We start from the raw sequence: 25467 nt of genomic DNA, 5'->3' as shown, positions 1-25467 counted from the left end.
ACTCCGCTGCCCAGAGTTGGGCTCTCTGGTCCAGGGACTCTCTGGTCCGGCAACATGAAGTTGCTGGATCACAGAGTCCCAGACCAGAGAGGTTCAACCTGTACTATCTTTTCCATTAAAAATTCAAAATCACATTTGTTTCTTTGAGTCTTTCTTCTGATTGAAGTGTTATCTTCATCTAGTCAGGGAATAGAACTGGTGCCATGTGACTGGAGACCAATTATAACTAAACACTGTTCAGCTCAAATTTTAAAGAGCAGTTACTGAATCCTTGCAGTGAACTGGTCAGTCTGTAGAGGAAATAATTAAAAAATAAATCAAGTATATTTGAATAACTAAGGAAAGTGTAATCTAATTGTGGACATTCCATGGGCTGAGAAAGAGGGTAAATATTCATCATGAAATGTTTATTCAGCTCTAATTATTACAATAATCAGCATTTAGTATGGATTAATAGTAGAACTAAATTAATTGTAAAAATCTGAAGATTAATGCTGGAAATATCTTTAGATCCTTCTTTTGCCACTTTATCATCTTCATCCTAACTAAGATTTTTACCTTCATACACAGCATATATTGATGCATATCTTAGAAAATCAGCTCCTGTAGAAACACATGTGCAGTCATGTGATTTGCTGAGATTTACAGCTCTTCTGTGTATGCAAGAGGCTAATCAGGTCCTCTGTCTTTTTGGTAAGATAGTCTTTTCACTGAGAGGAGTCTTGATTTTTATCTGTATACCAATTATTTAAGTTTAACCCCTCCTTCCCAAAGATAATTTATTTATTAAAATATTAAAATAGATATTAATATGTACTTTGTTCAACATATTACCTAAGTCTTCAGACAGTACTTTAACATTCTTATATAAAGTTTAAAATTCCACCTAATGGAAAATGATCAATTAATATATTTTAACAGCAAAGTCCTGTTTCTAGATTCAAGTCCACTGCAGTTTAGAAGCATGATAAGGATAGAAGATTTTGTAGACTGTTGCGTTCTAGATATGTCACGTTCTATAGAATATATGCCACTTACATTTACCATTTATTGTAAGAATTCCTCCTTTATGAATGAATAGCAATTGTGGAGCATAGGGATGTAATAGTGTAGTCGACTAAATGATTAACCAATAAGCGGATGCTTATTGGTTAACACTGTTGACTACACGCCACGACCCTGCCCACTGCAAGTAAATTTTTTAGCAGATTGGCTGACAGACTAGGTCAGTCCCTGCTTGCGCCGGGACTCAGCATCAACCTCCATGTTGGCTTTTAGTGCTGCTTGTGCAGAGCCACAGCAGGGGTAATTGTGGCCCCAGCAGGAGCCAGGATTAAGTGGTAGCAGTGCTACCTTTTATCGATTAATCGTGTAGTCAACAATTTTTTGTTGATTAAATGATTAACAAATTACATGCTTCTTAACATCCCTTGTGGAGCAGTGACATAACAGGAAAAAGGAAAATTACCTTATTTTTTTCGTGTGGGTGGAGTGGGAAAGAGAGACAGAAGTATGAAGAAACGAGATACCACAAATGTTGAATCCAGCACCATGGTAGTCAATATGAGTCTTTACATGGACTCTGAGTATAGGCTTGAATGCAAAGGAATGGCTTTTTCACCCCCCTGATCCTATACATATAAACACAAAGCTGGCCTGAAGGAAGGTAACAGCTCAATGGGCATCTTCCCCCTTGAAAGCAACTTCTTTTGAGATGGAGAATTTTGGAACTTGAGTTTATTCATAGTTTCAGATATATTTCCAAATATCTGTCTGCTTATAAGGCTCTGATAATTGAATCACATTAAAAATAAAGTACAATTCACCATAGTGAGTGAATGTAACAGCCTTCTAGCAAATGGAGGGTCCTAGTTTTAACAGACTATAACAAGGTTCATAAAAGAGCTAGATAAATTCACGGAGGATAGGTCCATCAGTGGTTATTAGCCCGGGTGGGCAAGGATGGTGTCCCTAGCCTTTCTTGCATCACTTGATGATTACCCGTTCTGTTCATTTCTCTCGGACACCAAGCATTGGCAACTGTCAGAGTGCCTCTACACTGCACCGTTATTTCAAGATAACCAGCATCATTTCAAAATTAAAATGTGAGCATTTACACAGCCATTCCATTATTTCAAAATAATTTCGAAATAATTAACAGCTTATTCTGAAATCTGTAAACCTCATTCTACGAGGAATAATGCCTATTCTGAAATAAGGCATGTGTAGACGCTCCATTGCTGGTATTTCGAAATAGCCCATCACCAGGGCCATTCTAAGTTATTCCTCCCCAGTGCCTCCTGAAGCTCTAACTCAAGATAGCACGTCTACATTAGGGAAGCCTGCCTTTGACCAATTTTGAGGCTTCCCTGCAGAATAGACATGCTGTTTCAAAATAACTATTCCGGAATAGGTTATTTCAAAATAAGCGTGCAGTGTAGACATACCCTCAGAAGATATTTCTGAGACTTTGCTCCTAACTATAGTGCACTTATAGCACTTGGAAGACACAGAGTCAGCTTTTTGGAGAATGGGATTAAGATGACTTTTTGGATGAAGATATATATTCTTGGAATTATTTTTCATTTATTTCCAGATTTTTTTAATTTCTGTGCTAGCCAGTGTGGTGGTGGTGAATCATGGAGCACCACATTAGAGACTGTTGTATGTGTAATGTGCTCAGGGTACTTCCCTGGCTTTTGAATGGCCTAATGTTGCCATATGCTCAATTGGTAAATTCAGATCCTCTCACTCAGATGTCTGTTGTACTTTTGCTAAAGTCTCAAGCTCCTTGAATGCCAGCAATAATTGATCTTATCCTTGGTCTGGACTCTACTACAATCATAACATTTAAAACATTGAAACAGTCAATAAATTCTGTTGGCAACAATATACAGAACTCATGATTACTTATAAGGGTAACCTCCAACCCCTGTCCTTCCAGACTCCCACCACTACTTTTCATTGTTATGCCTTGTTTGTTATGTCTGAGTCAAAGTATAAGCTCCTGAGGGCAAGGACTTGTATTTATTTATTTGTAAAGCAGCAAAAGAATACAGCCTCTCTCCGACTTATGAACCGGTTACGGACCAAGCAATTGGTCGGTAAGTCGGACCCCATAGAGTTACACGTGACTGCACTGTTCGTAAGTGCGGATCGCGTTCGTAACTCAGGGTCCGCCATTTATGACAGCTTCGGTCATAAATGCAAACGGTTGTAAGTTGACCATTCGCAACTCGGGGACCGGCTGTAATACATGTTTAAACTCTGCAGGCACCAAAATTCTGTAATACCATAGGAATTCTACTATTGTGGCTCTATTCTTCTTAAGCAGTGGCTGTTTCCCTCTCCAAGCCATCCTTCCCTTTTTTCTCTGTCATGGACTTCGTTAGGCCTTTTGTGTTTTCACCATCTCCATTCTAGATTATTGCAATTCACTTGTACTTGTGCCTCACTTGTGGCTGACAGACTGCAAAGCTCTCACTGATCTAGGCTGAGGGTACTTAAGTGATCATCTCTCAACAGTGTCCTTCCAAAGCAGTTGAAATTAGATGAGTTATCCAAGCTGTCTATCCTGATCCTGTGACTGTATAGATCCACAGCAGAGCCTGTTTCAATCAGGGAACAGGTCTGTAGAATTCCCTTCCATGTTATGTCTGCCAGAAGTCTCCAGAGCTGTTTTCAGGACTTGCTTCAAGGACCTTCTGTTGACATTAGCTCATCTGTTTTAAGTTTTCACAGCATCCCAGATGCATGTATTTAAGGGCTATTAAATTATAATAGAGATCTGAATAGAAAGGTCTTAAATGTATATGTACCTTTAAAATGTTAAAACCCAGCATGACTAGACTGCAGCTTCTGTAACTTTACGAAGAGGTAATGTGTCATTGCTGTAACTACCACTTTATACAAAGAGCAAGTGTTGGTTCATCCCTATTATTGATTATGCTCCTTGTTACAACAATAAAGAGTGGGGAAACCTTTTAGAAATACAAGATTATTTCTTGTGGTTTGTGATTTGATAATGCTCATTGTTTGAAAGCTGTTTGAAAATTTTTGGAGTCTGTTAGAAAAGTAATAAGTAATATCTGTAAAACTTATGCCTGTGTCGTGCTATTAAATCAATGCATTGCTCTTGGTTGCTTGATCAATATAAATGCTAGACAGGCAACTTTGGCTGTGCTCTAATCTTGTAATTATCAAAAATAGCCAGTAAAAATCCCTACTGTTGGAAAAACTGTCGAAACCCCTGAATAAACTTCAGACATAAGTTTTCTAGACAACTGATTCGCTTGTCATCCTGAGACAAAGATGCAGATGTTGGTTCTAGTCTGAATATAATTTAAAATTGAATTAAAATTGCCTGCCATTTTAGTGCCATTGAGTTTCTTGTGAGGTTTAAGTATGGCACTTCAAGGCCATAAAAAAACCAGGTCGTACAATCCTGGAGCTGTAATCGCAAGACTTCATGACATTTGCTGTGATAGCTTGGGTAGCCTATAAAAAAAAATTTTTCCTTAAGGGAGTACTAGCTAGATCCCTAACTAGAGATGACAAAAGGATTGTCATTTGTTTTTGACAGATCATCCAGACAGCTTCGTTTGCTGAAGAATTTTGCCAGGCAGCGAACCAGAGACCTCCTTTCTTCCCTCTGCCCTCCCCCCGAAGTGAGGGAAATGTGCCTCTCTGAGCTTATATTTTTATAGATAGCTAGCTATCTGCACTTTGACATAAAGTTTCCTAAAGCTTCTCCGATAGTAATTCATTAAAATAAATACTGTTTTTCATATGGAGCAGGGTTTTGATTATAGAACCACCTACTGGAAAATTTTAAAACTGCATAAGTAGCTATGCTATTTTATGTCACTGTGGGGAGTAAATGAGAAATGCTGAACATACTGCATGTGAGCAAAAACATTTTTAAAAAAACTCAGCACAATTATACTAGAGTTGGACCAGCAGAGGGACCCCTTATCGCCCTTTAATTTCTCAAATAAATTTGTTTGGTCATACTGAGTTCAATATGAAGAGATGTGTAACTCACTTAATCTTTTATATCTTTCAATAGGAGAAGTGTGGAATCATGCTAATTCACTTTGTAGGGTTTTTTTTAATCTCTTATTTAATTCATATCTGATTTTCATAATGTGCCTGCCTTTATTTATCATGTTATGGAATGGTGATTGTTTGGCCCAACAGGAAGTTCTGTTGTTTTGGTAACATCCCGAAATCATCTGTCAAGGATAACAAACAAATTTATTCATACATTTTGTCATAAATGAAATTGTGTAACTAAGTGCTTCTCATAGGAAAATACACCTGAGGACATTTCAAATCATTTATTAAACTGATTGGCTTTTTTGTTTGTTTCCTAGTTTAAACAAAATATCTACAATCTTCAGCACAGTTCTGAAGTTTTCTGAAGCTGGGAATAATGATGCATATAGAATACATTCCTTGTTTTGATACTTAATATAAATCCATAAGCAAGTATCACTAATAAAGAATATTTGTTCAATACCTGACTGAGGAATTGGTAGAAGTTACTGTTATTCATTAGCTCTTAGAATCATACATCTAGTAACAAACATCTTTATTTCTATTAAATGTATAAAATAACTCAAATGCTGAAAATGTATAGACTTGAGAAGCAAAGCCATTCCCGTCTTTTGTAACTCAATTTTTCTGACTATATAATTTCTTATTTTTAAAACATTCCTGTTTTCACATGTAAGCATCATGGAATTGGCTTGGACATTTAATGTGGCTAGGCCATTTTAAATATTTATATTTTGGAATACTGTACACAGTTTTTGTTTAATAACAGGTATTTTTTTCTTTGTAGAAATACAGATATTAAAATTACAAACCAACCAGTTGAACTAGAAAACAGTAACACTTTTAACATTTTACTATTTAACTTTGACATAGATTTGAAAGTATATTGGTGTAAATTAATCAAACCCTATCAACTGAATGTTAGGATTTTTGTGGCAATTTTGTTTAGATTATAATGGTTCATTATTCTTGGCTGTTTTTTTTTTTTTTTTTTAAAGCACTGTTATGGAGTTGAAATCTGCTGCATTTTTTCACTATTCAATACATGATAAATGGATAATTTCCTCTTGCCTAATAACATGATGGCATGCTTTCCGGATTTTTTAATTTACTAGATATTTAAATGTTTATATGAGTATAGGTCTGTCTTCTAGACAATACTTATTTTTTCTTTTTTCCCCTCTAGAAGCAGCTACATGCAATTTCTCAGACAGTTTAAAGTCTGAATCTGTTTTAATTGCTTGCTGACAATATAATTTATAGGTATTCATCTCTCTAGGCTTGATCTAGTTAATCATCATAAACATTTCATTTGGAAATAAGTACATTTGAAAGTTTTTTCATTGAGAATCTTAGAATTTATTTTCTGAATACTTGAAACAAAGATTTTGTGCACAATATTGCAGAGCATTTTTCAACTAGCAACTAGTACCAAAGAAATAAGAAATAATGAGCTAATGGTATCCTAATCAAAGTATTCCTTTGTAAGCTGCTATTTATGTCCTTGAGAAAAACAGACTCTCCATCAGGAAGCTCATTATGTTTTATCTGGTATTTGTTTCTGGTGATTTGGTGGGAAATAGCTTTTATGGGGGGGAAGAGTATACAGTTTTTAGTTCTTATAATATTTTAAATAATAAAACAAGCAATAAATATAACAGCATTATATTTTAAATATTGATATGATGTTTAAGTCATATTTATGAACAGTGTTGAATAGAGGATATGTCGCGTTGGTGTGGAGATGAGAATCTCTGCCTATCCCTGGTTTATTATCAAGGATAATTTCCAGTGATTTGTATGATGACAATTTAGTAGTGGTTTTAAACTCATTAAAAATATGAGTGACTCATTCTTGCTGTTTGTGTTTTGTTGTTTGTCTCTGAATTGGACAACGATATTAAATTGTACATTTGACAAAGCAGCTAGACTCTAAAGAGCAAATATCTCATTTAAAAAAATTCAGATGGAAAATGAATGAGTCTTTGAGAAGATTCTTAAACAGGTAGTTTAGTTAATTATTAGGTCAGCATTTCACTCTGCGTTAGATATCATAATCTCTTTATACACTTACAGAAACACACAGATTATTGTTTTTGACACAGTACAGGGTCGTGAGTGGAAACAGCTCAGACTACAAAAGTACATGTCTGTTCAGTGCTCCTCTGCTGACAGCATGTCTGTCTGAAATCAAGTTTAAAAAATTGGCCCTGTCTCCAGCTGACTAGTTCTGTCAGACTGAGTCATAAGATTAACCCTTAATTTGTCACCAAGGAAAAGTAGAATAATCAACTGTAGTGACTAAGATATCACTGATCCAGATATGAAACATTTCACCCTTACATGCTTTTCTTAAGAGAAGAAAAAATCAGCATAGTTGCTGATCAGAATAAATGTGAAGTAAAAAATAAAACAGACACATACAAAGAGAACTTTTGAGGGCGTTGGAACCGTGTTGGAGTAGTTATTGTTTGAGCTTTCCATAAGTATATCCAGCCGTGCTTGCTGCAATTATGAAAAAAAAAAGTGCAACACCAAATGTAAGCTTAGTTAATGATTAGGTCAGCATTTTCACTCTGTGTCAGAGATCATAACATCTTTATATAGTTACAAAAAACACACACTATTGTTTTTGACACAGTGGAGGGTCATGAGTGGAAATAGTTCAGGCTACAAAAGTACATGTCCGTTCAGAATTTGTGCAGTTTGCCACATTATAAAATATTATGTTGATTAGTCATCATCACTTGTCAATGTAAATTATGAGATTAAAGAAAACTCATAAAAATCTGATATGCTTGAAAGCAAAAATAATTTGATCCTGAAAATGATACCCTGAGTAACAGTGTATTGGAAAATAGTATTTTGGTGTTATAACCATACAACACAATTTGCCATAATTTTCAATGCAATATATTTACATGTGCCTGTGCTGCTCCAGTAAAATAGCAAATTCCACACAAAGTATGATAAAGTAGTTACTTCTTCGGTTTATCAGAGGCAAATGAAGAATAAACTGTTTTAGTTGGAGGGATATTTTTGAAGTAGCTGTGTTTGTGCTGTCTTTGCCCATAGACAGCATTTTAGATGACATCTATTCTTTTTGTGCTGTTTTTGACAATAGCTTACCTGTGTATTGATGAATCTCAGCAGTTTATTTGTTTAAGCACATGTTAATCAAGTTAGCAAACAATACCAATTCATATTGCCTTTGTATTTTTAACTTTTACTGTTTTGGTGTGCAAGTTTAGAAGATATGCTTCATCTTTCTTGCAGTTCATGCCACATCGGAAAATACTGAGCTTTTATTCTCCAAAGTGTTTCAACAATAATCAGATTATTGCAATTACACTCCCAGCAGCTAATTTTACAAGGTACACCATAATGTCCATCCTTGCTTTGAAAAACTGAATCTAACCACTGCTGAAACATTTTGACCACTATAAAGGCTTGTTATGTGCAGGAAGTATTTGATTAAAAAAGAAAATGATTTTATTCTGCCTCTCTCTTCCAAAATAAAATTGGAATTTTATTGTATAGCTTCTTCAGTGTTTTCTGAATATAAAAAGATATATTGTTCTAAATAATTTATTTTAATTCTGGAGTACAGTATACTTAGTAAAGCAGTATGTCTAAGAGATCTAAAGATCTTTTAACTTACCACATCTATAGAAGTCTAAACATAGTGATGAGGTTTAAGGAATGGCATTGTTAATTGTAAATCAAAGCTTCTTACAGAGTTCTCTGGGGACTGAAATGGGGCTTTGTGATCCCTAGGGGAAGGAGGAAGTTGCAAGTCACTCTGCAGGCTTGGCATTTTAATAGTCTGATGTACAGTGATGTTCTTTTTTGCAGCTGCCGCTTAATCTTTTGTATTGGTGAAGAGTTGGGTTCAAATTTGGTTCATTAGCTTTTAAAATGCTGCATTCTTTTCTACCTTTCCCCCTCGCTATGTATGGATGTATTAAAAGCAATAATCTGGTCAAAACATAGAGTTAAATAGTAAAAAAGCACATGCTTTTCGATTCATTAACAGGATATCTCTATACCAACTAGTTCGAAACTGGAATAATCACAGTACTTTCTCTCATGTTTATATCCTTTTGCTTGTGTTTGTCGCTTGTGTCTAATCTGTATATATTATGTATACTTACATATATTGCAATGGTGATTTACTAAGGTGACAAACACTAGAAAAATCCTGAAGTCTTTCATGATCTGTTTGTTAAATTTCATGCAGTGGTTAGATGAGTTTCCCATCATCAGAGGTGCTTGTCAAAGGTATCCTAGTCTTTCCCCTACAGATTGCTGAATTAAACAATACCTATTCTTTTCTTAGTCTGTGGCATATTCTCTGTTCTCAACAGAAAGGAAGGTAGGGCAAACTCGCAGATTTGGCATTTGACTCAGTCAGAGAGAGTGGGAAAGATTCTGCTCTAATTTTTTTTTTGTCCTTTGGCCTCTTTGTTTTTTAAAGGGGCTTACTGGACCCTGCACATTCTTTAACAGCTATGTGTATTCATTTATAGACTATAAGCATGTTTATGTACAAACATATAGATTAGGAGTTTCCCAATGTACTGAATAGCATATACAGGAAAATTTGCTGTTAATATTAATGCCCCTGAAACACTGGTAAATTCATTCCCTGTATATTGGCTTTCATATTATATATTTAATCAAACAGAGGAAATTTCATATTCTTCACAAAGAGGATGCAGTTTAGAAAAGGATGTAAAAAAGGGAAACACTCTAAATGTGTGTATTGAGTGATTCTGTGTGATGATATATGTTCAGTATATTGTGCAATGTATTTGTGTAGATTAACACTACAATTGCGTGTTTCTGCCTACTGTTTTGATGTGTTTGTGTACACATCTAAGAGAAAAAATACTTTTTTCCATGAAAATGTATTTTACAGTCTAATTAAAATGTTTAAAATTTGGCCAAACTTAATCAAACATTTTTCCTACTATGTACTTTAATTATGAAATTTGGATTTTGTAATATTAACATATTTGCCTTTCTATAGTTGCCTGATCTAAATATATGTAATATATTTAACTAAACATGACATAATGTGTTTTCTTTGGCAGCGATACAGTACTTGTTTAAGAGGATATACCCTTTCCCCAGTTAGAAACAACCTGTGGCCTAGTAGAGATACTTAATTAATTGGGACATAATACTTTTTGGCCCAGGAAGTGATTATGTAGCAGGCTTAGCTGTCTAGTCCTTCTTGTTACATATGATTCAGTGTTTCCAGTTCATGATTGCTCTGCATTGTGTTTTGTCAAAGTTGGAAGCAACTTTAGACAGAGCCAGATGGTAGTGTCACTGGAGGTGCATCAAATTATGACTCTACTGCTGCAAGAGCTCTAATTGAATTAAAACAAAAACCAGGAGATTAACTAGGATTTTTCTATTTTTTTCCTTTGTAGCATTTTATTTTTATGGACAAAGCAAATCATTTTTCAGTGAATGGGTAGCTTCAAATCTGTGCTTCTTAACTGTTGTAAATAAACTGGCTTTGCAAGGACTTTACTGGTTGGAATTTGGACTTAAAATGAGGCAGGGAGGGGGTTGATAGAATTTCATAGAGATTACAGTGAGTCTCTCTCTCTTATACACACATACACCCCCTCTTCCCATATGAGATGGTTCAGTCCTGTTTTGCATAAGTTCCTTTTGAGTAGATCCATGTGTGTACACATAGTACTGAAGAATTACTCTGTTTGATCTGGTGGATGGATGTCTTGGAGAGAAGCAGTGTACTTTAACAGCAGACTGTCATTTTTAGAATCAACATGTATTGTGCATACCCTGTACCTGGAATGGGCAGCAATTCTTTGATGTATTACTACAATGGGAAAACGGTAAGGGTGCTTTCCTTTGTTCATATAGTTGCAAAGTGGCTGACGCAGCTGAACAGGCAGTTACTGAAATCTGTGTGTTTTTAGATTAGTCTAACAAAGTACATTTAGATTGCTTGTATAATTCACTTGCATATTTTCAGAAGGCTTTTATGGCTGGCATTCTGTGATAAGGTACAGTTAAGTTTATAGTTTGTAATTTTTTAAACATTAACCTAACATTGAACACCATAACATTTCTAATGTACTTTATTTTAAAAAGACTATCTGTGATCTCTGTGTTTGGAATGGTGTGTGTGGTGATGGTGGGGATTTCTGTTAGCTAAAAAAAAAATGACATTTAGGTTTATTGGCTGTTTTGTGCAATAGGGAGAAAAGATGAAAGCCTTTGTGGTTATTTATAAAAATAACAAGTATGAATCTCTGGGAATGATTAGGGAAGCAGTCAGCCAGTAAGGCTTGTGTTTCCTGTTTGGAGTTTGAGATTCAGAGACTGACTTTACTGTTAAACCATCTGCTTCCAATCAAACTTGCATTTTGACCCTATACAGGAAAGTTAGTCTGATTCACAGACTTGAATCACTATTTACACTAGAACATTTTCAGTAGATTTTGTACCTTAATGCTGCAGAAACGGGAGTTTAAGCCACAGTCTTCCACAAGATTAGAAAATATTACATTTTTGCTTATACTTAACAGACTTGTGTTTTAGTGACTGGCTTCATAATTTTGAATTCTGGCATTTATATTGATATTGTGTCATGCTGCCGAGAATGATAGCATTTGAATAAAGTAGTACATATCAAATTATAAACAAGCATTATGCTCTTGTTCAAGATTTTTTCCCAAAATAATTTTAAGCAAAATGAAAAAATGTTATTGGAATTATTGCAGCATATTATTGAGCTTTAGAAAAAAGATCACTAGCTTTTGAAAAAATTAACTGAATCTTTCAATTCCTGTATATTTTAATTTGTTATGTATTAAATGGCATGCTATTAGTTCTTAATTGACATTATTTAAATTTAAAAAAAATTATAATAAGGCAGAATACAAAACACAAATCTAGTTTATGTGTAACAGTCTCATCTATACAGTGTATACACATTTTGTTTAAATGTTTTTATGTTCGTATTTCTTGTATATGCTTTTGGTTTGTCCATGTCCTTAAAAAGTATATAGATAAGAAGCATAAATCAGTTTCATTTGTATTTTTTGGCACATAAGCTTACATAAGTTTTGTCTTTTTTTAGTAATGAACTTTTTGTAAAGATTTTATGATCAATGATGATCAAACTAAGGATCTTTAAACTCATTAAAAACCAGGTGTATGAGTTTCTTCGATGAGAGAAAAGATACTGAGGAGTGAGTGGGAAAAATAAGTGAAACTGCATGATCTCTATTTCATTTCCTTTCATATAAATACCATCTGTCTTTCAAATGTGAAATGGTTTTTCTTTCATGTTTTCTCCTAAGTTAAGTCTTTTTGAAGTTTTATGTGACAATATATATTAGACTTAAGTAAAATTAACCATACAGTACCCCTGAAGCAAAAGGAGTATGATTTGAATGGAGTTTTGATTTTTATTCTTTCTTGAGCACATATCGCCCTATTACAACATTTCTCTTTGTTCTGTAGCAGGAAAAAAAGCTTTGATCTTATTAAGCATTTCCAGGCTTATAAGTAGATGGAAGTGCTGGTGCTGTAGGGGAGCATGGCTTGAAAATTGATAGCATGTGCCTGTTATAGGTCAGAGGTGACCTTTATGATCTTGAAGAGTTAGTAAATAGATGACAAATCATGACAATCTTATATCATGGTCCCTTAACTTTTGGGTTTAATTTTTTTACCTCTTCCCAGCTTTCAGTATTTTGTTCTCCCAAATAATTCTGTAAATTAAAATAAATAATACAATTATTTTTCATTCAAATACATGTAATCAGAGTATGTGTGTTGGATTTTCCCAGATTTTGCTTTCCATTAATGCTTTTAACCTTCAAATGAAGAGACAGATTTTAACTTGATATCCAGGGTTATGTGTGAACTTTTCTACAGTTAGAGAAGACTCTGTACCTCAAGATCACAGTCAGATCTCACTGTAGTGCTGCTTCTTGAATTTATATCATTTGATCACTTAGCAGATAGTGGCATCTGGCTCATGATCTGAGATTTATTTGAATGATGATTTTGCTTTAGATACCAGTCTGTTATCTGCTATTACTATCTATTACTATCTATTCACTTGTGTGAAGTGCAGATTTGTTTGGGAAAAATGCAAATGGGAAATTACATACAGAAACAAGTATTACGTTTTCATCTGAAAGTTAATTTCATAAAATATATTTTTAACCTTAAAAATGTGGAAAGAGTTACCAAAGTCAAGAGTACATAGGCAAAATAAGATTACATTAAAAAAGATGCTTCCAAACACTGCTAGGTAATACTTAATGAGTGGTCAAAAGAGATTTGAGATGCATTTACATGGAAGTAGAATAAAAGTTTACAAATTTAAAATTGATTTTTCATGCTCTTCTAAGGGATTAATTTAGTAATTTAACATATATTACAAAAGATAGGTATGTAGGGAAAAATTTTACTATAAATCCTGCACTAAGCAATAAAATAAAACTGGTATGTGTATTAAATAATATGAAACAAGAAAGATTTAGAATAATATGTCCCCTAAATTAAAAACTAATTCAGCTTATTTTCTGTGTTCAAGGACTTCATTAGCTATTTATATTAAACTAGAAAACAACATTTTTTAAAACTTTCTTCAAGTGTTGATATATAGAAATATTTTTCTTAGTATCAGGGAAGAGTATCTAACCATGCCTTGGGGCTGGGAGGAAGAAAGGTTGAATTAAGTTAAAAAAAGCCTTCTTTCAATTTGTGAAAAAGTTTGATTAACAATTAATGTTAATGTTTGTTATCAAGTTCCATCTCACCTTTTATTTCTGTTAGGTGCTAACTTCATATCCTTTTTTTGGGTGGTGGGAGGGTGAGAATTAGATATTTGAGGAAAAATTAATGGCATGTACTGACAGACTTTTTAAGTGGCTTCAGGTAGTTGCTTTCTATCACTTTTTTAAGGAACCTATTTTGTTGGTCCTTTGTTCATATTCTGTACAGGAGAAAAGGGAATTAATAGAGGTCTAAAAAAGATAGATTTTATTTATGTTTCCTTTGGGATAAAACAAATAAATTTTCTCAGCTTTTTCAGTAATAACACCTGAATATTAAAAACATGTAGGATATTATTAATAATTGTTTTTACTATTTTAGGTAGTCAAATAAGCAGTGATTGAGAACTAGAGAATAATATGAGGATTTTATTACAAACAATATCAAATCCCTTACACGTTTTTGCTTAATTTTCAAATTTATTTTATGCAGCTTTTAATACCACTATTCAGTACGATGACATAATTTAGTAGAATGTTATATTCCAGGTACTGTGCACAGTATGAATGAATTACCTCAGTCCCATGTGGTTATGTTTAGTTACTAAGTATATAAGTACTTAAGTTTTCTCCAGTATAGGACAAAATTCCATAGAGACACATTTGTTTTGAAACAGTTTCTTCTTCTGCCATAGCAGGTTGTTATAATGCTGATAAATAGAAAAGAAAAGAACAAACAGATTGTATTGTATGTTCTTTAAGATCATTCATGTTTTTCCACGTTTATAGTGGAAAATAAGAATTTGTGAGTGAGATGAACTAATTCCTGAGTGACGTTATTTTCTCTATTTTTCTGAGAGGTGTATAAAATATTTACTAGAAATACATGCGGGGAACCTTACTTGTTAGTGTTATTTCATAGCACATTGAATTAAAGTATTAAAATAGTACATATCACTATAGGTGTTAAAATTTTGCAGATTACTTCAGATGAAATACCAATCCAATTTTATTTTCTAAAGATACTTTCTGTAAGGAATAATATGTGAAGCCTGTTTTTACATAAATGTAGACATACTTGGTTTGCATAAGCGACGAGGAGTCCTGTGGCACCTTATAGACTAACTGAAGTGTAGGAGCATAAGCTTTCGTGGGCAAAGACCCACTTTGTTAGATGCATGCAAAAGTGGGTCTTTGCCCACGAAAGCTTATGCTCCTACACTTCAGTTAGTCTATAAGGTGCCACAGGACTCCTCGTCGCTTTTGCAGATTCAGACTAACACGGCTACCCCTCTGATACTTGGTTTGCATAGTTTACAGCCACAAAGTGATAAGGAAGTGAATGTTTTCTGCTTTCCATAGGGATATTGATTCGAGTTTTATTAGTGTTGGACCAGTTAGCACACAGACAAAAGTACAATTAAATTTATCCTATACCATATGCTGCCCATAGCAGTTCAGACAAGGTCAAAGCTAACATTTGTAAGTTAGAACAAACATAGGATCATGGAAGGAATCTCTAGGGGTAGACTACTTTGAATAAAGTGAGCTTGTAGCACTGGTCACCTTTATTTATTTATTTTTCCTCCAAAGAAGTATTATGGGTCGCAGTGTGATAGCCTGGGAGAGTTTTCTCTGCTCAACTCTAGTGGGCAGAACTGCCAATCTGTTGAGGAGCAGTCCCCTGCTAGGAGGGTGTGTTGTCTACAGCATGTTTTATTGATGCTTCAGTGTGAAGGTTATGTCCATTTCCATGGGCAAATGAAAGCAGCTACGGAGGGGATCAGGTGCTATATTGCATGGACCTATATTTCTCAAAATTGTGGGCACCAAACAGTGACACACACTTATTTGTTTGGTGTATTTGCTTTCATATACACACTTGTGTTGAAGACAGCCTCTAGAAATGCATTAGTTCATGCCTATGAGATGTAGAAACTAAGATTACCAGTGAGATAAGAGAAGTGACTTAAAAGCAATAGAAAATACATCAGTACTCCTCTAGCATAAAGTGGTCAATATTAATGTTATATAGTAATGTATATCATAGCATAAAGATGTTCTAAAATGTTACAGTTAATAGAAATTGATAATGTGAATTAACCAATTTCAGAATTCTTTTGAATTCCTTTAGCTAAAACTCTAGAATTTTGTAGGTTAAATTATACATATCACAAGTCAACAATGTTGTCTGATCTTTTATTGAGGATGTGGGGAAGAAAGCAACTTGTTTAGAAAATCATTACAAAAAGAATCTTCAAAGATATTCAAAGGATTTTTAGCAAGTTAGTCTAGTGGCCTAAATTTTATTACATTATTTTATTACATCCTTGACACGATGTTGCATTTTGGAACACATTATGTTAATCTAGGAAATAAGAAGGGTTTTGTGTGATGTACCATTATGGCATTTTCAGAACTCCCTAAATAGGAATGTATTATATGAACTTAAAAACTGCATAAACACTTATTTACAAAATGAACTTTAATGGCATTGAAAGAGCCATATCTTTCTATGGTGGTAGTATATTTCTATAGATTTCTGCTATCGTTAAAAAATATCATCAGGTTCATAGTTTAGGCTGACTTTCTTTTCTCAGTATTTTTCATTGTACTTAAAGTATTCAAGGATTCTCAGATCAGTTTGAGACTTCTTACCTGATGTTTGAAGATGTTTTCAGAAAATAGAGTGCAGTCCAGAGTTAACTTGAATCTTGCATTTCCCAGGTCTTGTCAATTTATTGTCGTGCTTAAATATTGTTCTTGTGTGTTCATTAAAATTTGACAATATATAATTTGTTCTGTTTCTAGTGTGAGTACTTGTATCTTTTTATAAATACAGGATGGAATAAATATAATTGCCATTCCTCATTCTGTTTTTATGTTCAATATGTTTCTGAAGGAGCTGAGCACTAAAATAAGCTTCCATTTATCAGAATACCTTTTCAACAGAAAAAGCTTTTTGTCACAGTATGCGCAGATAATATATTGTGAAAGCCTGCCACGTCCATGGATCAGTCATCAGTGCATATTTATATAATATATGACTGGTGCTGATGAAATGTAGATAGTCCAGTTAGTTGAATTCATAAGGTGTAGCTATGGGTATCCATTTTTACTGTCCTAAAAGAGAAGTTTGTATATAATGCCTTGATAAATGTCAGTTTTTGTGACCTCTGAAACTTTCTATATAGCTAGGTTTAAATGAATAATACAATTTATAATTTCACATACAACATGCACATTTGGAGATTTGTTCCTTATTTAGTGGAAGCATCTTTAAAATAGGCTTTTATATTTTGTTTCACTGGCATGTTTCATCTGTTTATATCTATGTTTAGTATGTATGATGAAAATATAAAAATATCAAACCTGTTAATAGGAAGAAACCTAGTTGAAAATATGCAAATTGGGTATTTTTGATGCTTTAATTGATATTTATAGAGTGAAGATTTTCTTCTACTATCAAAGCAAAATCAGTAACTCGGACCTTTTAGGATATAGTAATGCCTTTATATTTGGAATTTTTAAAATTAGTAAATGAAAAGACATTGAATAATCTGATACTCAGTAAATTTATTGCACTTTTAAAATGATCTTTTATAATAGTATCAATTAAATTTGGTAAGAATCACTTCACATTTGAAAGCAAAAGTACTTCTTAAACTTGACTCATTAGGAAAATCCAATCTGTTCTGGGCTGCACAAGCTCTGGAAGGCCAAGAACACTGGCTCTGCATAAGTACAGCAACAGACTGAAGAAAGTTTAACAGTCTTTCCTCACCCCCTCACCCTTCCCCCAAATCCTAAAGCCATTCACACTGGAGAGATGCGGGACAGCTCAGGGTGTGGGAAGGGAGGAAAGTGGAGCTCGAGACCTGTGCTATGCAATTCCCTTGTCCTGTTTCCTTCCTGCTGAGGCCACACAGCTTGCAGGAATTATTACAACTCTAGAATTGAAGTGGAAAGTCTGCATACAGGTTGGAGAGAGACAAGACCTCCACTATGTGGACCATTTAAAAATTGAATCTGGAGTGGGAGTTTTGGAAGAGCTTTCCTACTCCTGAAAGCTTTCTACCCCTGAAGTTCGCTTCTCCTCCTGTCTCCAATTCAATCACTCCAGAATGCCACATGCTTAGGAGAATTTGGGGAAGCCTTCAGCAGAATAGATTTCTCTTATATGTGCTTGACAAAGCTGTCTGCAAGGGAGACTTTTTGGGGCTGTATGGTCCTTTTAGCAATATTTCTTAGCTCCCTGAGAATGTCTGCCAGGGAAGAACTATTTTGATTCTTCCCAGATGTCATTCCCATCAGCTTGATAGCCCAAAGAGCCAATTTTAGGCAGCCACATCAAACTTAAAACCTCATTATGCAGCTGCTGCAAAAGAACACCTTCTAACTAGGGAGCAAATTCCATCACTTTGTGATGAGAGGTTTGCAGAGTTGCTATGGGCCAATAGCCACATTGGCTAGATAAGGACTCTAAGCATTAAATGTGTTTAAAGAGGTTGAGCTAGGTGACCTAATGCATCTTATCCTAACTTGAAAGTGTATTAAATATGTTTCCTTTATTATCAACATTTTAATTAAAGTTTGTATTTTGCTTCTTGTAGATGTAATCTGATCTCAATAATCTTTTTTTTTCTTGCTTTGCTTTGCTTTTAAATTCTGTTCGTAATAACATAGAGTAAAACTTATGATTAGGTCATTAACCAGAAAAAAACCTGGCATTCATCTGCAGGTGATCAGATGACATAAGATGCCTGGTTTTAATTTGTGGGTAGCTCTGATTGTAACTAAAAGAGACTTGCTCTTTTTGTGGAATTGGCTGACTATTTCCCCACATCTGGAGTTAATGAAGTCTTTGAGACCACATCAGTTGTGTTTTGCCGCCAGAGCCCTTTGATCTGAAAAATCTAGACTGGCACAAGTGCAGCTTCATAATATTGAAGCTATGTTTCTGCAAGCTATAGTTAGAATACCAAAAACAAATAGAAACTATATAAATGTATGTGCCTGCCCTAGAACTTTCATGTAGCTATTTGAAAGGGACTCTTTGACATTGGTATATTTTATAACATTTTTATTATGCTAATGTCATGTACATGTGTAACCATAAATGATGCATTTGTTGGAGCTGAACTTTTTCAGCTTAATTTCCCTTCTGAGGTGCTTGCTTGTTTAGACAGTCTTATGAAATGTCAAAATTATTAGAAGCGATTGAAATTTCAGTCTGTGGCCCACACTACAAATCTTGTTTATAGCATTACTCTGGCAAAGTTGAAAAGACGTATAATTTGTCATTGTGGATTTTTTCACATTAATCAATGCACATCTCCATGTCAATGCTGATGTCATAAAGCTTTGTTTCCTCTGCTATCCTGTGACAGTGATAGATTATTCATCAGCTACAGCATATGCTGCATTATTTTGCACAACAGACAACTTGTAAATTAAAGCCAGTTTTACCTAATATGTTCGTAGCTTTGTGATTGTGAGCATTTAAAATTTGACAGTCTTGTCACTTTTGTTTTGAGTATGTGTGAAGTGTGTGTTGATATGTAGATTTATGTACCATAAATACATTCATGCTCTTAACACAGTTTATAACATTTTGTCATGCATTTTCCCTTGTAAAATTTCTTTATTTCCAGGCATTAAAAAATTGGAAGTAAAAAAAAAAGCCATCAATTTGAACAATAGCTATCTTTGGAAGCACTATCTTTGTACCCAAAATAATAAAAACATACAAACAAAAGTGTCCTCTTGAGTTTGATTGCAAAACATGAATGCAAAAGCAGAGAGAGAGATGTGAAAAGTGGTGAAATGTATCCACTGTACTTCCCATACTTTGAGACTCAGTTCTAGATAGAGAAGATGCCATTGTTTACCAGTGTTTCATACACTCATACACCTCAGCTCTTTTTATTAGAGATGCATCAGTGTTAAATTTGTGTAAAGTAATGGTGAATCAGTCACGTTACATAAAATAACTCTCTCCAAACACATGCCAAGCCATTTGATCTGACAACAGCAGAGTTGCAAAGCATTCTGGGTATTTGTATGCAAATAAATATAAGATGTGACCTGCTTAACTTTGTAAATTTTCATATCAGAACATTCACCCTTGCAAACTACAATAGAGGTTTCCTAGTCTTTGGTGGTAGTCAAAGACACTTTTTTTTATTCTCTCTCTTCTTCTGTATGGGTACTCAGCCTGTTACAATGATAGGGGAGTGACCTATCTGTATGTATGTGTGCATAGGCATATATATGCACACACAAAAAATATGCACTTAACAATTTTGGCTTACTTTTTATGCACTTAAGTTTAGACTTTTATTTGAAGCCTATACATCAATTAGTTTCTTTTAGGAGATGAGGAGAAGCAAAACTGAGTATTTTTAAATAACCTTTTTATTTTAACATACTGTGTGACATAGGCTTACCAAAAGATATTGGCACTCCACTGCCAAATAAAAACAAGATTTTTAAAAGCTGTGCCAGATTGCCAAGGTTATTTGATATTGAAGTTTTAAAATCACCCAACAGGATACAGATTTGCATTACTTCCTCCTTCCTGCTCCCCACCTCCCCTGTAACCCTAAAAAATTAGACAGGTTTCTGATTGAATAGTAACACTAAATTCCCAACTGTTTCACTAGACATGAATGTTTTATCTTAGTTGGGATTCCAGCTAGTTAAATATGCAACCAAGAATAGAGTTATTTTAAAATTGCTAGTTATTTTGGGAACCGCTGTTTTGTTTCTGTGTGAGATGTGTGCTTTATAAGCAGAATCAGCACTTAGGTTTTTATCAGGCCACCTGGTTGAATTGGCTCACCTGAAAGTGTGATGTTAAGCTCACAGTAATACTTTGGCAACTTGCTAAAAACTAAATAATGTCAACAAATGAATTAAATATTGGAAGTTGCTAGTAGTGTTCTCTTTAATGTAAGTCTCTGTATTAGCACATTGTTATGTTTGACAGCCAAATATTACATCCAGGCTTTTTGATGTTTTTCCATTTTTTAGGTATATGCACCATCTCCAAGTTCTGATGATTTCAATAGAGAATCTCCAACTTACCCATCTCCTAAACCACCAAGCAGTATGTTTGCCAGCACTTTCTTTATGCAAGGTAAGTAAAGTACCTCTAAATACAGTAATCTTTGTAATTAGTTCTTTTGGCAGAAATGGCAGAAATTTGTTGCATCGAATAATGTAATAAATACATTTCTAGAGAAGCTAAGGAATTGTGCTGGGTCCTAGAGTTGAATTTTGTATACATCTACAAAATGTTGGATGAAAGAAGCTGTTCTTTGATTTAAAGGTTTGTTTGTGACATTAATTGCTGACTGCAATTTAAAGGGATTATCCAGCAGGCCAGATGGGCAGAATTCCCCATTCTTTGATTTGTAGAGGTTTCAGAACAACGCACCAGAACGATAGTGATAAACGACGTGTGGGCTTCTTGGTCATTCTGGAGTTTGGTTGTACAATATCTGTTAACAATCTGGGTTCTCAGTGAATGCTCATGTCTTCACTATGCCAGAAATACAGATGACTTTGGATTGCACAAAAACAGGGACCAGAATTCATGAGATTGGGACCACATTTCCTCAGTTTAGCTCTTTGTTGGTGAGATGAGGTATTGAGATGAGATACTGTAAATATCGTAAGTGCTGAAGTGTACAATGTCAATGCAGTCTTTATTGCTGAAGGAAAACAGTGCTGACACACTTGGGTTTCAGGCTTATATAATGTAGCAATTATCAGTTATTCAAGTCTGCTATTATGGAACCTTTTTATTGTATAGTGTTAGAATGTTTTAGCCAATATAAATTGCCTATTATGGATTGAGAAATCTTTTCCCACTGTATATTTATGGGGAGCATTACTTAGCCAAGCATCAAGGTTGTTGTTTTTTTTAAAGTCTGGAATTTTTATTGTCTCTTGATGTAAATCTGGCCTTACTGAAGGTCTTTGTAATTAGCAGAGTACTTGGTATTTTCTCAGCTGTCATTGGATTGTATTTCAGCTATAAAGCCTCATTTTTTTAAATATAGCAACACAGCGTGGTAGCAGAATGGGAGACTCTGTATTAACTATTCCCTATTTCAGTACTGATATTCAATTGAGTTGGTGAATTATGTACTTTTAAGCAATGTAAAGGAAAGAAAAACTCATTACACTTCTCATATTAGAGAGATCTTTTCTTTTGTTAAAAAAATAGATGGTACCCACAACTCTTCTGACCTTTGGAATTCATCCAATGGAATGAGCCAGCCTGGTTATGGTGGAATGCTGGGAGGCTCTTCTTCTCACATGTCACAGTCTAGCAGTTATGGCAGTCTACACACACATGACCGCTTGGTAAGTTACAAAGGCTAATACAGTAGCATATGTAAATACATTTCTGGAGACGGATCTGTTTAATTTCCCATCTGATCTTCTAGTACTGTGAATTCAAAATTAGATTTGACAGAAATCAAAACCTTGATTTTGTTGCATCTTTTTTATGTACTGTATAATTTTACCATGATTTTTGGTAGTGGAATGGCTTGTTTGGCTGATGGACAGCTAGTCCCTTTCTTAGGTGACGGTGTCATACCAAGATATATAAATGTATTTAAAGATTCTGCTTAATTGGATCTTATTTGGTTTGCTTTTTTCTAGAGCTATCCCCCACATTCAGTCTCACCTACAGATATAAATGCCAGTCTTCCTCCAATGTCCAGCTTCCATCGCGGCAGTACCAGTAGTTCACCTTATGTTGCTGCCTCACATACTCCACCCATCAATGGATCAGATAATATACTGGGTAAGATGCTCTTAGGATTAAATAAGAATTATTGAGGTACAATTTGAAGTTATTTAGATAAAAGGTACCTTTTAATTTTTTAATTTTTTTTTTTTAGCTCTATATCTCGTACTAAGACGTAGAGTTGGTCTGAATGCAAATTAGTGCTTTGGTTAACTAAAGGAGGGATATTTTTAAAACCAACTTAGTTGACTCAGTGCAACCATCCCATAACTCCAATGTAGACCTTTAAGCTGGTTTGTATTAAATTTGTTTAGCTTAAGTTGGCTTCTAATATATTTAACTGATTTTAGACGCACTGAAACATTGCACCCATTTAATTCCAGTGGCCAGTGGTCTCTCAGCCTTTGTGATCTCAGAGTCTAAATAGTATGTAAATAACTACTGGTTTGTGATAGAGATGCCATTGCTATATTAATGGAGCGTTGTGGTGACTTTAAGCATTTTGTCTTTGAAGAGGGCCTGCTACAAAAATTGTTCATAGTGTATTATGTATCCTCTCCCTCTATGTTGCTTCAGATCACTAGCCAGGGCCAAAGGAAGAAGGTCACTGGGATTAAACTCTCTTTAATCCCTTCACCGTTTATCCACAGACTAGAAATGTGGACTCTTGGCTTCCCCTAACACCGTTTGGTAGCAGAGGGCCATGTAATCATCTCATCCCCAATTAGACACCCAGATTGGAAGCAATTGTAGGGCCCTAATGTTTTAAGAATACAATACATATTTTTTTCTCTTTTCATGGATATTTGTGGATAATGATGTATCTCATAACATCACTTATTAATACAATGGTTTACATTCTTAAGATTGCAGAGGAGCTTTTCAGTTTTCTATGGGTTCACAATCAGCTTTGCGTTCAGTCTTGGTGTAAGTAGAAATTAGTCTAACTGATTATATTCACCCTGATTTGGGAGCATATCATAGACCTGGATCCTTAAATGAATCTAGTTTATAAAGCTTTCTGTGACTCCAGTGTGAGATTTGAAGTTTATTATAAAACGTAAAATCAGGTGATTGATGCATGATTTAGATTTCATGATGAACATTTTGCACAGCTTTGTATGAAAGTGCATTTTTTGCTGGCAGAACCTGATGTGTGCAGAATTTATCTGCACTCTTGACTAGACACATGCAAATAAATATTTATATTTTGAAACAAAAAATTCCTTATCTGTGTTTATAATTGGTTGAGCTTGTGAGGAGGCCTTATGCTCAACTTGATGGCCTTTGGAATGAGGGAGTGCATGGAGACTTTGGCATGTGCCACAGGTGGGAATGGGAAGACATGAGTCCATAGTATGCAGGGTGAAGTGGCAGAGAATTCTTGAAATAGAAAGTTTGGGAAGGTGATAAACAGGAATCTTGTTGGAGAGAATAGAGGAATTGACCTGCCTACAGAAGCTATTAAATTTGTGACCCTTTCTTGTTACTTTATATTACTAACATTAATTTAAAAATATTTTTCAGTCTGCTTTCCTTTGTGTTTCACTCAGCCTGGATAATGAAACTAGGCAACGCGGTTTCACTCTTGTCCCTGACTAGCTTTGATTTCTCATCCTTGTGATGTTGTGTTCGAGCTGCAAATGGTGCAGGGAAATGAGATTACTGAAATCTAAACACAAGACTGTGTTCACTCACATTGTTTTAATATAATGAAAACATGTTCTATTGACATGAGGTTAATCATGAAATCCTGACAGTGTCCCATTAAAGCTGTGATAGTGTGTCCAACTGTATTTGCTAAAATGTAAAGAAACTTAGTTCTTTGGCCTGAAAATAAATGTTGTGTTTATTTTCCCATTCCAGGAAACAGAGGAAATGGGACTGGAAGCTCACAGACGGGTGATGCACTTGGAAAGGCATTGGCATCTGTAAGTAATGATTATAAACGTAGTCTTCAGACTAATTTGGACCACATCTTGTTTAAAATGGCCATCATGGTTTCCTTTATTCATAGTTACCTTTTTGTTACTTATGAATATCTACAGTTCAATATGTCCAAAATACAGTAACCTAATGTGTTAGCATAGCACTCCATGATACACTAGTGTACATTATGTCCATGTGAAAGAAAATGGAAATTATCACTTTTATTTGTGGAATATGCCCATCAGAATTTTTGCTAGGCATTTGCATATTCTGTGAAAGATTAGAGTATCAAGGATAAACACTTATTGGAAAGTTGTGTGTACAAAGCAAAATTTACAGATGCTGGCTACTTGGTCTAATTATAAAGCAATTATTTTTCTGTGAGATGTACATACAACTCTGGTTCAAGTCAATGAAATTTATCTGAGGGCAAAATTAGGCACAAGGTTCAAAGTGCATGCTCAGTGGGAACTGTAGGAGAAAAAAAATTTTACTTAGTAAATGAAATGTCAAGTTATATGTGCTCTAAGTTATTCAACAGTAATTTATGGGGCATTTTAAAATGGGGATTTGTATTGCATATCTGAAAGGCAAAATCTGTGCAAGCCAATTATTAAGCTAGTTTCAATCACTGGAAGATGGCATTGCAAATAATAAAATAAAATGAAGTCCTGAAGTGAAACATTGTAAGTTCCAAGTCTATTGAAATTGTTTAAGTTTTTGTAGTTGTTGTTATTATTATTATTATTTTATTATATGCAGTAAAACAGTTTGTATTAATAGTATGAAAGGAACATTTATTTTTAATAGAATGGTTTCTGGTACAGAACATTTTGAAAATGTTTATATTTAGTGTCTGACAATGTTCTGTATAGACAAAATTCCATATCTGTGGATGATAGCTGGAAAAGCTCTACAGATTTCTGTTGCTTAACA

General features: G+C 34.5%; 1 protein-coding gene across 6 annotated transcripts in view; it reads left to right on the top strand.

Moving 5' to 3' along the window:
• The window catches only part of TCF12 (transcription factor 12), a 350149-nt gene that overhangs the window by 285220 nt on the left and 39462 nt on the right, over positions 1-25467 (top strand). For 4 of the 6 annotated variants that reach the window (XM_075897314.2, XM_089782003.1, XM_089782004.1 and 1 more), the window contains 4 exons: positions 20871-20976; positions 22072-22211; positions 22515-22659; positions 24469-24533. In XM_075897314.2, coding sequence (XP_075753429.1) covers positions 20871-20976; positions 22072-22211; positions 22515-22659; positions 24469-24533 — 456 coding nt within the window. Of the gene's footprint in view, positions 1-10719; positions 10935-20870; positions 20977-22071; positions 22212-22514; positions 22660-24468; positions 24534-25467 lie in introns of those variants that run through there. The other 2 variants (XM_089782006.1, XM_089782007.1) reach the window with 2 other exon arrangements.

This window comes from Pelodiscus sinensis, chromosome 14 (assembly GCF_052426305.1).
Source record: "Pelodiscus sinensis isolate ZL-2025 chromosome 14, ASM5242630v1, whole genome shotgun sequence".
NCBI lineage: Eukaryota > Metazoa > Chordata > Testudines > Trionychidae > Pelodiscus > Pelodiscus sinensis.
Note: the sequence above shows the minus strand (reverse complement) of the source record. Positions and strands in the feature narration are given on the sequence as shown.